At 29.4% G+C, this 11,892-nt stretch overlaps 1 protein-coding gene across 1 annotated transcript; it reads left to right on the forward strand.

The window, feature by feature from the left end:
• The first annotated feature begins 3,604 nt into the window (after positions 1-3,604).
• Positions 3,605-4,301, forward strand: LOC117931414. The gene is made up of 2 exons (XM_034852407.1): positions 3,605-3,651; positions 3,721-4,301. The coding sequence occupies exon 2, from the start codon at positions 3,725-3,727 to the stop codon at positions 4,112-4,114; it is 390 nt and encodes a 129-aa protein (XP_034708298.1). The 5' UTR covers positions 3,605-3,651; positions 3,721-3,724; the 3' UTR covers positions 4,115-4,301.
• Positions 4,302-11,892: the final 7,591 nt, after the last annotated feature.

Consider the following 11,892-nt stretch of genomic DNA (forward strand, 5'->3'; position numbering starts at 1 on the left):
AAGGTGTTTATATGTCTAACCCTATTTTTTCTTCAATTCCATGGGACATAATGAAGATTTGTCTAAATGGGGGTGTGATTGCGATATCTCATATTGGATACGGGAAAAAGTTCTTAACACTATATATGTAAAAATTTCTTTTAACCATGTAAACATGTTAAGTTGTGAGAGCCCATTGGTTTTAGAGCAAACAATATGTACAAGGGAAAGTAGGTTGTTACTGATGGTATCGAAACTGATCCTTGACGTTGATATGAATCCTTGCTTATTTGGCTTAACAATAGGTGTCTATTTGTTTGGCCTTACAATTATATGAGACATGATGAACGAATTGTCTTTACATAAGGAGAGAATGATTATGATATCCCATATTAGAAAGGAGAAAAAGTTATTGATACCATATATGTATCAGATTCTCTTACCAATGTTAGACTTGCTTTTATTTAAGTTCTATTAAGTTCTTCTATTTAAGGTTCCATATTTGAAAATGAGGGACCTATTCTTCTATATCAGGTGAGTAGGTTGGTTATTTGTTATTCCATGCAGTATGCTACACAAAAAAAAAAAAAAAAAAAAAAAAAAAAAAAAAAAAAACCTTCCATTCTCAAGTGCCCATAAAGGTTGTTAGAAAAATTGGGTTAATTTAACCTAAGGTAATCACTCTAAAGGGGGAGAAGAGAATAGGGTGATGGTCTCTTTTTGAAAATTTAAATTGTGTGAATGCAAGAGATAATTATATGCAAATATATAATAAAATAATATAAAGACAATTGCATATAGAGTAAAGGAGTAGGAAAGAGAGAATGCAAACACAAGATTTTTATAGTAGTTCAGTGCAACCCAGCCTATGTCCACTATCCTTTAACTTCAATTCCAAGCTTGAGGTTCCACTAATTCAAGGCTTCCAAACCAAGCTTTCAAGCAATACAATTGAATTATGGTTTCAATCCACCCTCTTAGACTTTTGACTCCAAGCACCCTTTACAATCTTCAAGAGATATCTCACTCTTAAATAACCCCTTAAGTGATACCTCACACTTGAGAATCCCTAAGTGATACCTCACACTTAGATTCTTCCTCTCAAAGATTGATAAATGAAGATAAAAAATAATTTCACAAAATTCTAGTACAAAACTTTAGGCTCAAATGTACAAGAAAAACTAGGATTGAAAGGTGCACTAATGATATGCAAGTTTTAGAACAATGGTGCACTAAAAAACACTCTCCCAAGGCTCAAATATATTCAAGAAATGTTTAGGAAAGTTAAACTCTTGAAACAATGAAGATTGAAACCCTTTTATAGAAAAAAATTCCAAATTAGCCACTAGGGGTTTGTTCGATCGAGCTCCAGTTCAACTGGTTAACTAGCCGTTAGCATTTAATGCATGACAGGTGACTATTCGACTTCGATCGCCCCTTAACCAATTGAATAAGCGTTCTGGAAGAAAGAAAAGCTTTTTGCACTCTTTGATCGATTGAGCTAAACAGGTCAATTGATTCCTCATCTGGTTCAACCGGTTGAGCCCTTTTTGGCTCAATAACCATTTTTTTTTTTATAACTTAAAACCCCTTTAAACAAGTTTGGAAAGCATTTGACAGAAGGTTTTAGTTGAAAACATGAAATTATCCATTTTTAAGGATTTAAAACAAAATAACTCTTGAATGATTTTGGTGTATAAATAAAGAATATAATACATGAAAAACTTAGCACACCAACAACCTTACAAAGAGATCCTATGAAGTTTAGGTCTTGAAAAACACTTCTCTTTGAGGTCTTCTTCTTCTTATTGATTTTCCTTTGGCTTGATTTTGTCTTTGAGATTGACACTTTGAAAATCTTTTTACCTAATCACACTTGAAATATAATCATTAGTTTTAAACATTGTTTTGTTATCATCAAAACCGAGATTAACCAAACCTTAGTTTCACAAAGGTGACAAGAACTTAATGATATGTTCATTCATCTATGACTCTAAGATGATGTGATTGAGTTTAATCATATGAACAAGGCATTCTTACTTTGACACTGTGTGATTTTGACATCTTATTCTTTGCATAAAATTCCTAATATATGTATATTTAAGTGCCTTGCTCTCTTTCCTTTTTGGCATTTGTCTAATTTCAACTGAAGGGTCTCTTTCCTAAATCTTCTTTAAGCCACTTCATTTATATCAAAGAGAAAATTGGACATCTATATTAGTCTTACATACATAACAATATAAAGGATAATATGTTGTAATTAATTTAGAGACTCCTTAAATTACACAAGTTCCTTAAGTCATTGGTGTTAGTGAAAAGTTGCCACCTTCATAGAACGAAAAAGAAAAATGGACTGGATAGATCCCTTCAATACTATGAATAGGTTGTCATTTTCATAGCTTTTCTTTAGTTGTTAACTAGGAATTTAATCTTAAATGTTGAATAGAGATGGGTTCTTTTGTGAATATAAATTATGTATTTTTCTTTTTTAATTGGGATAATTTGTTTGACCTTAGAAAGCATTTGTAATTATGGGATGCAGCATTTGTAGTTAAGTACTTATTCATATGTATCCATCATTCCCATATTGCTTTTCACATCAATTCTCCTCCAAAGTTCTCTACATTATGTTTGTTTTGATCGTCAAATTTAGCCCAATGCTGGTTTCAGGTTCAATAAAACTGCTTACTAGCCTTTTAGTCTTTCATTGGAGAAGTAACCACCACATAAAAGTAGCATTGCAGGCTAGAACAACATATGCTGACTGGGGATATGAACAAATTATACTAAGCCAGTATTTTGAATAATCTACGTCTGTTTACCCGTTTGAAGTTTAGAAAGATAATTGCCAATCTGATTCCATTTATGATTACTTATTTACAAGTTTGGTTGCACATTTTTTTAAGTTTCTATTTCATGTTAAACTCTAATCTTTCATTTATTTACTCTTTTGCTACCATGCTAGAGTGGGTGTGCCAGTTGCTTCTAGTCACATGTGAAGAAACTAAACTATTACATTAAGCCTAGAATCAATCAAGCAATTGATTGATGTTTTCTTTCTTTCACTCTTAATTATGATAGAGGTGAAATTTATACCGAGAAAGGTTTTTTCGTCTTTTTATTTGCATTTCATTTTAACTGGCACTAACTATCAAGGATTGGCCCTATGCCATTCTTATTTGCAGAACAAGATTTTTAATCGGCCTCTTGCAAGGACTGCTTGATGAGGGAAGCCACCTAAAGAAGCAATTATGTTGGAAAGCTTCCAAATGATGAAAAGCAATGTACGGATGAACATATCTTGCTGGTTGACTTGCAATAAGATAGTCAATTTAGTAGGTCACTTTAATTGTGATTTTCAGACCTGTTTCTTGTATTTATACTGTTATTAATTTATGTATAATTATTTTCTATTGGTATATAGTATTAATTAGCTCACGACATGGCATGTGAAACTTATTAATATCATAAAAAGAGAGAAAAACATAGCCGGCCACCCACATAATGGATTGCATAGAAATCAGTTGGGGAATAACTTAAGACTATAAGTGTACAGCCTCATGAATTATTATTATTATTATTATTATTATTATTTCACAAAAAAAGTGGCAAATCAAGGGAGTAACGAGAAAATGAATGTCTTGTTGTGCCGACAATTGGCTCATCTGCACGGTAGCATAGCAAGTAGGGCTGTAATTGCTTTAAATATCTCTTGAAACTATTTTTTTTCCTCTGCAACAGGCCAATGCAGCTGGCAGAAAAGATGGGAATCAAAGTCAGGAGAGGTCCTTCGCTGGCATCCATATTCATTCTGATGATCCTGCTCCACACAAATATATGTAGAGCCACGTCAAGTACGAAGAACAATCCTAGCAACAGCAGCTGCGATGGCGACCAAGATGATTGCCTCATTGGAGACATAAATTTGGAAGAGGAGTTTATGATGGCGTCTGAAACAAGCAGGAGGATGCTGCTTAATCCTGCAGAAGCTGTAACTGGGGGAGCTTCCTACCCTAAGTCAGCAGCTGTGCCTTGTGGACAAGGTCAGGCATATAGAGATTGCCTCCCAGAAGGGAATAACCAAAATGGTAAACCGAAAGAACCATGTGATAGATACAAGCGTACTTGCACCTGATGCTTCATATGAGATGACATTTACCTCTCGCTTTAATTGCTTCCCATCAGCGATTCCTTGGGAGATTAGGGTTTCTTGGTTTGATGATATCAGTTTGTTTATTGTTAAAACAATGTCGTTTGACATGTGCAATTTCAATGTTCTTTTATCGAGTAAAATAATCCTGGAATCACTTTCATAAATTGTTTTAGAGTGCATGAAGTATTTATAGTCTTCGCAAGTTGCAACACTTAGAAAATTTTATTTTTTAAGTAATAGAAATATTATAAACACTTTCTAAAATCATCATAGTCTGAAATGTAAATCAATTTAAAAAAAAAATGAAAAAATAAAATATCAATTAAAAAGATATCATTTTTTGAAAAGAACATTTTCAAATTTAAAATAATTTTTTTCAAGCATCGATTTAAAAGTGTTGTATATATTTTTATAAGGGTTTCATAAAATATTGTTTTAAAAAAATAAGATTATTTAAGTAAAAATCCTAGTTTTAATAACAACTAACCAGATTCCAAGAATTGAGATGACTAAGCCTTATTTGATCATAGGGTATAATTATACGTATTCATCAGTTCTGATGATGTTTAAGTAGTATACTATAAGTTCCTTTTTCAATGAAATTTATTTTAAATTAAAGATATTGAATGTTACAATAATTTAATTTGAAGAGGAAAAAAATTTAATTTGTAAAATGTTTTCTTGCTTTTGGTCTTTTAAATGCTTTATCATATTAATTGTTTTTCAAAAGTAAAATTTAAATCTAAGTGACTTGCCATTTGTATTGTAAAACACGCTTGGAATATGAAAATTCATCCACACAGTCTTTGAAGCCTCCTAGAGGCTTTGTGGACACTATAAGAAATTTTATTTTTCCTGATTGATATACACTGTTGGAATAAATATTTAACAACGGATAATCTCAACACATGGTAATCGAGGAGAGGTGTGTTGGAGAAAGTCTATAGAAAGTTTTCGACAGACTATCCAATGGATTTAAACCGCTATTACCAATGAATCAAGTTGGTTGGAAACACTCATTTGTTGGATTTGAATATTGACTTGGTTGTTGGTTAACCACAACACTCTTTGCTAGTTTTAAATATTGGCTTGGATGTTGTTTATAGGGATTGAACTCATGACCTCAAGTTTGAAAGGAATCAATGTGACCTGGACAACTTTGTTATTTGCAATATAAAAGATATATATAAGATTTATAAATATAAATACATATTATAAATTATACATGCATAAATTAATATATATTTTATATATATATCATAAATTATTTAAAATAAAATGATTATAAATTAATTAATTTCAATTCTTGTGTATTTTGTATAAGAATTAAATATAAAATAAATATAAATTTATAAATAAAATTATCACATTTTAGAATAAAAAATATTTATATATGTGTTACCATTTTTTTATGTTATTGAATACATTAAAATTAGATAAATCTCTATAAAATGTATTTTTAAATTTTAAATATTATTATTGGATGTTGCAAATTATATCATACATATACAAATTTCTTTAATAAAACAACCTTAAAATTTATATTATTACTTTTATATCATTTATTTAGATTTTTTTCTCAGCATTTTCATAATTTTTTATTAATTCTCATCTCACCGATTTTTGTATTAGAATATCCACCGATATCTCCCAATATATATGCAAAAACCAATATTTTCATCATTGATATATATATATATATTTCATTAATTTATTTATAAAATGGACAATAAAAAAAGTAGTTTAAAAAATATTAAAATGTTAAAACTATTATGATTAAAAAAAATGTTCTCTATAAATATTGTATGAAGCTAAAAATATAATCATAAAATTGTTTTGTTACTGGCTAGGTCATATTTATCATACAACTATATATAGTGAAAAGATTTCATATTTATAAGACAATAATTACTTTTGGAACAAATTATGTGTGATATTATTATCCACTATAATAACATTTTTTTAGTGAGTAATAATTTTCATAGAAAAAAATGTTTATGAAAGTTTACTTTTTTTTTCTTTTACAGGTAAATTGCTTTTGTAACAAAGTATATTAGTTGACCATTTGCAATGGTTTAAATCAATCACAATAATAGTTTCGTCGATGGATATTTGTTGTTGCAATTATAGTCAATAAATAATTACATATAAACAACTAACAATTCAATTTGCGACCAAATAAGTATGTTAAAAATTTGTGATAGCTTAAATAAATAAATTTGCCAACCATTTCAAGAAAAAAAAATAAAGAGGACAACAATTTGGGCCATGCATCAAGCCCCAATATGGTTTTAAAGTGATCCAGTAAGGTGCATATGGAAGTAATGCACCATAAATGTAAAGAAGATACATAGTGCTCATTGTTCTAAGGTTCATGAGGTAGTAACTTTTGATTTAGATAAATACTCAATTTTAATTCTCACACTGTGTCAAGGGTATATTGTTGATTGAGTGTTTTTCAAGTAGCAAATTCATGCAAAGAAAGAAAGAAGATTAACAAAGTTGTCTTATTTACTTTTGTTCAATGATAATTAGGACCAGGTTAAATGAGATTTTAGGATCTTAGTTCGAAAGTGTTAAGGGTTCCTACTCTAATTTTATTTTTTTATTCCAAAATCTTCAAAGAGGGAGATTATTAGTGTATTAGTTTCAATTAATAATTTTACTCCAATTATTATTTGTTCACAACTACTTTGCCATCACTAAATTTTATACTGACATATTTGAATTGAAGACACAAAATATATCAATGCTCAAATTATTATGTTTCAAGTTTGAAATTGGAATAAAATAATAGTATTCCAAAATACATGTTTTAGTTGTAATAGTACATTATAGGTGAATTTTGGATACTTGAATGCAACTAGTATAAAAAGAGGGAAAATGGGTTAGATGTTAGACGTTTTGAACATCTAACAAGGGATACTCAAATAAGACTATAGAGGGCACTCAATAGCCTCTAGTATATTTTTACAAAACACTTTTTTTTTTTTTTTTTCAAATTTTAATAAAAAGTTTCCTAACTTTTATAAAATTCATTTGCTTAGTCTGATACACTAAAACATAGGATTTTGTCATAAGAAAGTTTAAAAGAACTTTTTGTGTGTGTGTGTGTGTTTGTATAAGAAAGAAAGCCATAAAATTCTTGAGGATATCATTATTATTTCCTAAGTTCCAAAAACTTCTAAAATCAAGATTTTATTAAATAATTTGTCACATCTCAAAATTTAAAATTATGGTTTAATTATAACAAATGGGTTAATTGACAAATCTAGACATTAAAATATGAATTGAAAGATAATGATATCATGTGTTTAGAAATTTTAATTCTGATGTACAAGTAACAAACAAATTTCTTTGTTTGTTATTATTCAATATATTTCCAATTAATGATATTAGTGTAATACTTTATTTTATAATTTCAAAATTTAAAGTTTTATTTCTTTTAAAGCTTAGATAACATGCTCCAAAAGAGAGTTATATGCTCTATTTGATGTCTGTCTTGTGCAAAAATTTCACTAAGAATGAGAAACATATCATTTTAAAAGTTGTAAAATTTAAGATAAAAAGTGACGTTTTTTTTTTGTTTTGTTTTTTTTTTTTTTTTTTTTTTATGATGGTGATACTCAAAATAATTCTTTTTTGGAATTTTATCTTTGATAATTTTACTTGGGCGAAATTTTTTTTTAAATAAAAGTTGTCAATTTATAACTAAAACTCAAAAATCAAATTTTGATTGACTTAGAATTAGGTTTTGAAAGTATTTTTATTGGATTCAAATGAGGCATATTCCATTATTCACATTAAAATTAAAGTGAATAGAGATATAGATGACAAAAGAATAGTGCCTAACATACGCACTATTTGTGACACATAACCCCACCTTTTTTTTTTAAGCAACATAGCGGTTAAAAGCAAGCAACTAATTGTCCTCAAGAAGCTTCTATGGGGTGTTCAATTTTAGAATACTCAAGTGTCCCACAATTTACCGATTTCTCATACCTATTTTAACCATTTTAAAATTAAATTTTAAGGTGGAAAATGACTTATGTGCCACCAAGTAAACTAACACCACTTTGCTAATTTCTTAGCCACTCATTTAAGAAAGCAGCTAACTAATTGTCAACTTACTAACCACCAAGAACAATTTGCAGAGAAACACCACTTACTCTTAATCATATTTCAATTAGTTTAATAAGCTTACCAACAAACTAACTAACTTTTGTAATTGATTAATCAATTAATTAACTAACCAACTCATTAATCTTCATTAAGGGATTAAGGAAACTTAAGTTAACCCTTAATTAAATTCAGATCATTATGAATTTTGTTAGCAATTTCAGGTAGGAAAGGAAAAGGTTGAGAATTCTAGTCATGCATTGAGTCTCAATATGGTTTTCAAGGTAATCAACTAAGGAGACCATGGAAGCACTACATCATGTACGTGAATAAGATGCCTATATAAGTGCCAACCGATCTCAAATTTGATATTGTTAACTTTTCAATCTAGATAATTACTCACTTTTCATTCTCACCCACTATGTGTCATAAGTCTATTATTGATTGATTGTGTTTCAAGTGATAAATTCATGTAAAAAAGAAGGAAGATTAATAAGATTATGTTATTCTTGTTGAATAATTTTAGTCAAGGTTGGGTTGAGTAAGATCTTAGGATCTTAGTTTGAGAGTTTTAGGGGATCCTATTGTAATTTTATTATTTTGTTCCAAATTGGCGAACATGGAGATTATTAGTCTATTAGTTTAAGTTGACAATTTTACTCTAATTATTATTAGTTCACAACTACTTAATGACTTTATAATCACTGATTTTTATAACGACATATTCAAATTGAAGGCATAAAAATGAAGCTCAAGTTAGTATTTCAAGTTTGAAATTATAACAAAATAATGGTGTTCCAAAATACATGTTTTAGTTGTAATTGTACATTATAGGTGAGCTAGATGCTTGAAAGCAACTAGGAGTGCAAGATGACAAAAGTATACAAAAATAAGGAAAATGGGTTGGCTATTGGATGTTTAGAACATCTAAAAAGGGATGCTAAATTGAGACCATGGATGACACTCAAGTACCTCAAGTGTTTTTTTCCAAATGTAGACCCAAAATTTGTCTTAACCTATTTTGTTAGAGTTTTTTAGGTCCAATTCCATCTTAATTTTCAACCCACTTTTTTAGGCCCAACCCATTAAGAACCATACATAAAGAAAATTTTAGGGTTTCGTTTCTCTTTTCTTTCTTCCTCGTTGCAGTAGTTACCCACCCCTTGGCTTATTGTCATGGACTTAGTCTTTTCCTAAGCTTGTGCGACACTTAGACAAGTTAAGACACTTGATCTTGCTAAGTCAGCCTTACTCTCAATACTTAGCTTGTCAGGCTAAGACGCTCACGACTTGGAAGCTTTAGAAGGCATAGTAGGCGACTCTTAAAGAATGAAAGCTTTTATTACTCAAGGAAGCCTTTACAAGTGCTTTGGGGAACTCACTTGCTTGGTTGGTTAGGTACTTGGGTGGTCTTGGGGTGGTGCCTTGGCCAAATGAGACCCTTGCCTATTTATAGGCGCTAATGGAACTCTCTAGAACCTTGGAGGGTTCTTTACAATTCAAGAATATTCTAGAACACCCTACACCATTCTATGTACAAGTCTTATGTACAAAAGATCTCTAGATTTCTCTATAAAGCCTTGGACTTCTCTCATGCCTTCCACCTTAGTGTAGAGATGTGTGGACATCTCTAGGCATCTCTAGAACCTTCCACACTCTTCCCACCAATGGCTTAGTGTAGATGGCTCCGGGAATCTCCAGAAGCTTCCTGGGCTCTATATAAACCCATGGGGAGGCCCATTTGAAGCATCCTGTGACATTATGCTCTTCTTTTTCCTTTTTTTTTTTGTCTACTATTTTTATTTTCTTTTCTCTCAATTTTCTCTCTCACTCATTCCTCAATAGCTGCCACAATCCACATCTCCACCATTACGGCTTGTTGCACACCATCCATTGTAACAGTCGCTATCGACCACCAGTCATTGCCATGACGGGGTGGTTAGTCCCTCATTTCCCTCTTTCTCTCTCTTATTCTCTCACACACTCTCTCTCTCACCTCATCCATACCCTTTTTTCATTATTATCGTCACCTATCTTACCCACATTGATAGCACCGATGGTATTGCTACACAATGAACATGTCATTGGTAAGAAGTTTGCTTCAAACCATAAAAACACTTCCTCAATCTATATACAAGGTCCTTTTTACTAGTTCCATAAAACCTTTAGATTGTTGCATATAAATTTCCTTCTCTAAATTGCACTTTGTTAGAAAGCTGTTTTTACATTTAATTGGTCCAACTCCATGTCTAATGTAGCAACCATAGCAAAATTTTAAAAAACTCAAATTGAAGTGCATTTTACAACAAAAGAAAAAGTTTATTGTAGTCAATTCATGCCTTCTATTGAAATTCTTTTGCTAGCAATTGAGCTTGTACTTTTTCCCTTTCATTTGCATAAAATGGTTTCCATTTAATTTCATGTTCCTAACCCCTAAACTTAGACTCGATTTTTCGCAAACAAACTTTTCTGTCAAAAAAGAGTCACTATAGGGTTTTATTTTTTATTTTGTTTTTTTTTAAAAAAAATAGTGGCGATCCCAACATTTAAAAAAAAAAAAAGTTATTCACAAATAAAAAGAAAGTCTTGTTGTCTAGTAGGAATGCATATGAAAAAAGGAGTCCACAACTAGATTTTATTTTCATAAAATTATACACCCACGTTATTGATTGTGTGTTAAACAAAGGAATTATAATTGTGTGTGCCAACAAAGAGGATAGCAGAAGGATCAACATACTCATATGGAGGAAATCACTAAAAGGAAGAATATAATTAAAAAAAGGCTTAATTTAATCTACATACAGTAATTTATTGATAAATATATAATTTATTAATTTATTGATAAATAAATAATTATTAATGTATAGAGAGTATTATGTTTAAACCAAACACTACTTATACATGTATAGCTTATAAATCCAAAAGTAATGGATCCAATCAAAACTTAATATATAAAAGCATAAGAGACTCTAATCAAATGATTATTAATTGTAGAAAATAGAAAAACTCTTAAAAGGAAGAGATGTAGTATCAAAACTTAATGTCGTAAAAGTTGCAGAGGATTTAAGTATACGATAATTTGAGAAAGAGTTGAATTGGGAAAATTCGGAGTTATAAAAAGTTAATATTATATTATAAATTTTTATTTTTTATTTTCATATGTACTTCATTAATTATTAATTGATATTTCCTTAGACCCCTAAAGATCTTTAAAATTATTAGGGTCCATTTGGTCATGTTGTTTGAAGCTTGTTTTTAAAAATTGTTTTAAGTTTAAGAACAAAAAAAACAATTTTTTAGTGTTTTATAAAAATAAGAATGTTTGACATATTTTTTTTTAAATAAAAAATAAAGAACTTGTTTGAATAAGCAATTTTAAAAAATAATTTTTCTGTTTTGATTTTGTTAATATATTATAAATTCAATTTATATAATATTCATTAAATTTAATTCAAATCTTATTAAAATAAAAATAATTTTATAATTATAAATAAATTAAAAAATAAATAGTTTTAGTAAAACTAGAGCGGTAATATTATAATAGAATCATAACTTATATTTTTTATATAAAAAAATACTCTTTCAATATATGTTAGAAAGATAAGGGTATTAACGTCTACAAATTTTTTTTAATAATAATA

The sequence above is a fragment of the Vitis riparia genome, chromosome 14 (genome assembly GCF_004353265.1).
Source record: "Vitis riparia cultivar Riparia Gloire de Montpellier isolate 1030 chromosome 14, EGFV_Vit.rip_1.0, whole genome shotgun sequence".
Taxonomy (NCBI): domain Eukaryota; kingdom Viridiplantae; phylum Streptophyta; class Magnoliopsida; order Vitales; family Vitaceae; genus Vitis; species Vitis riparia.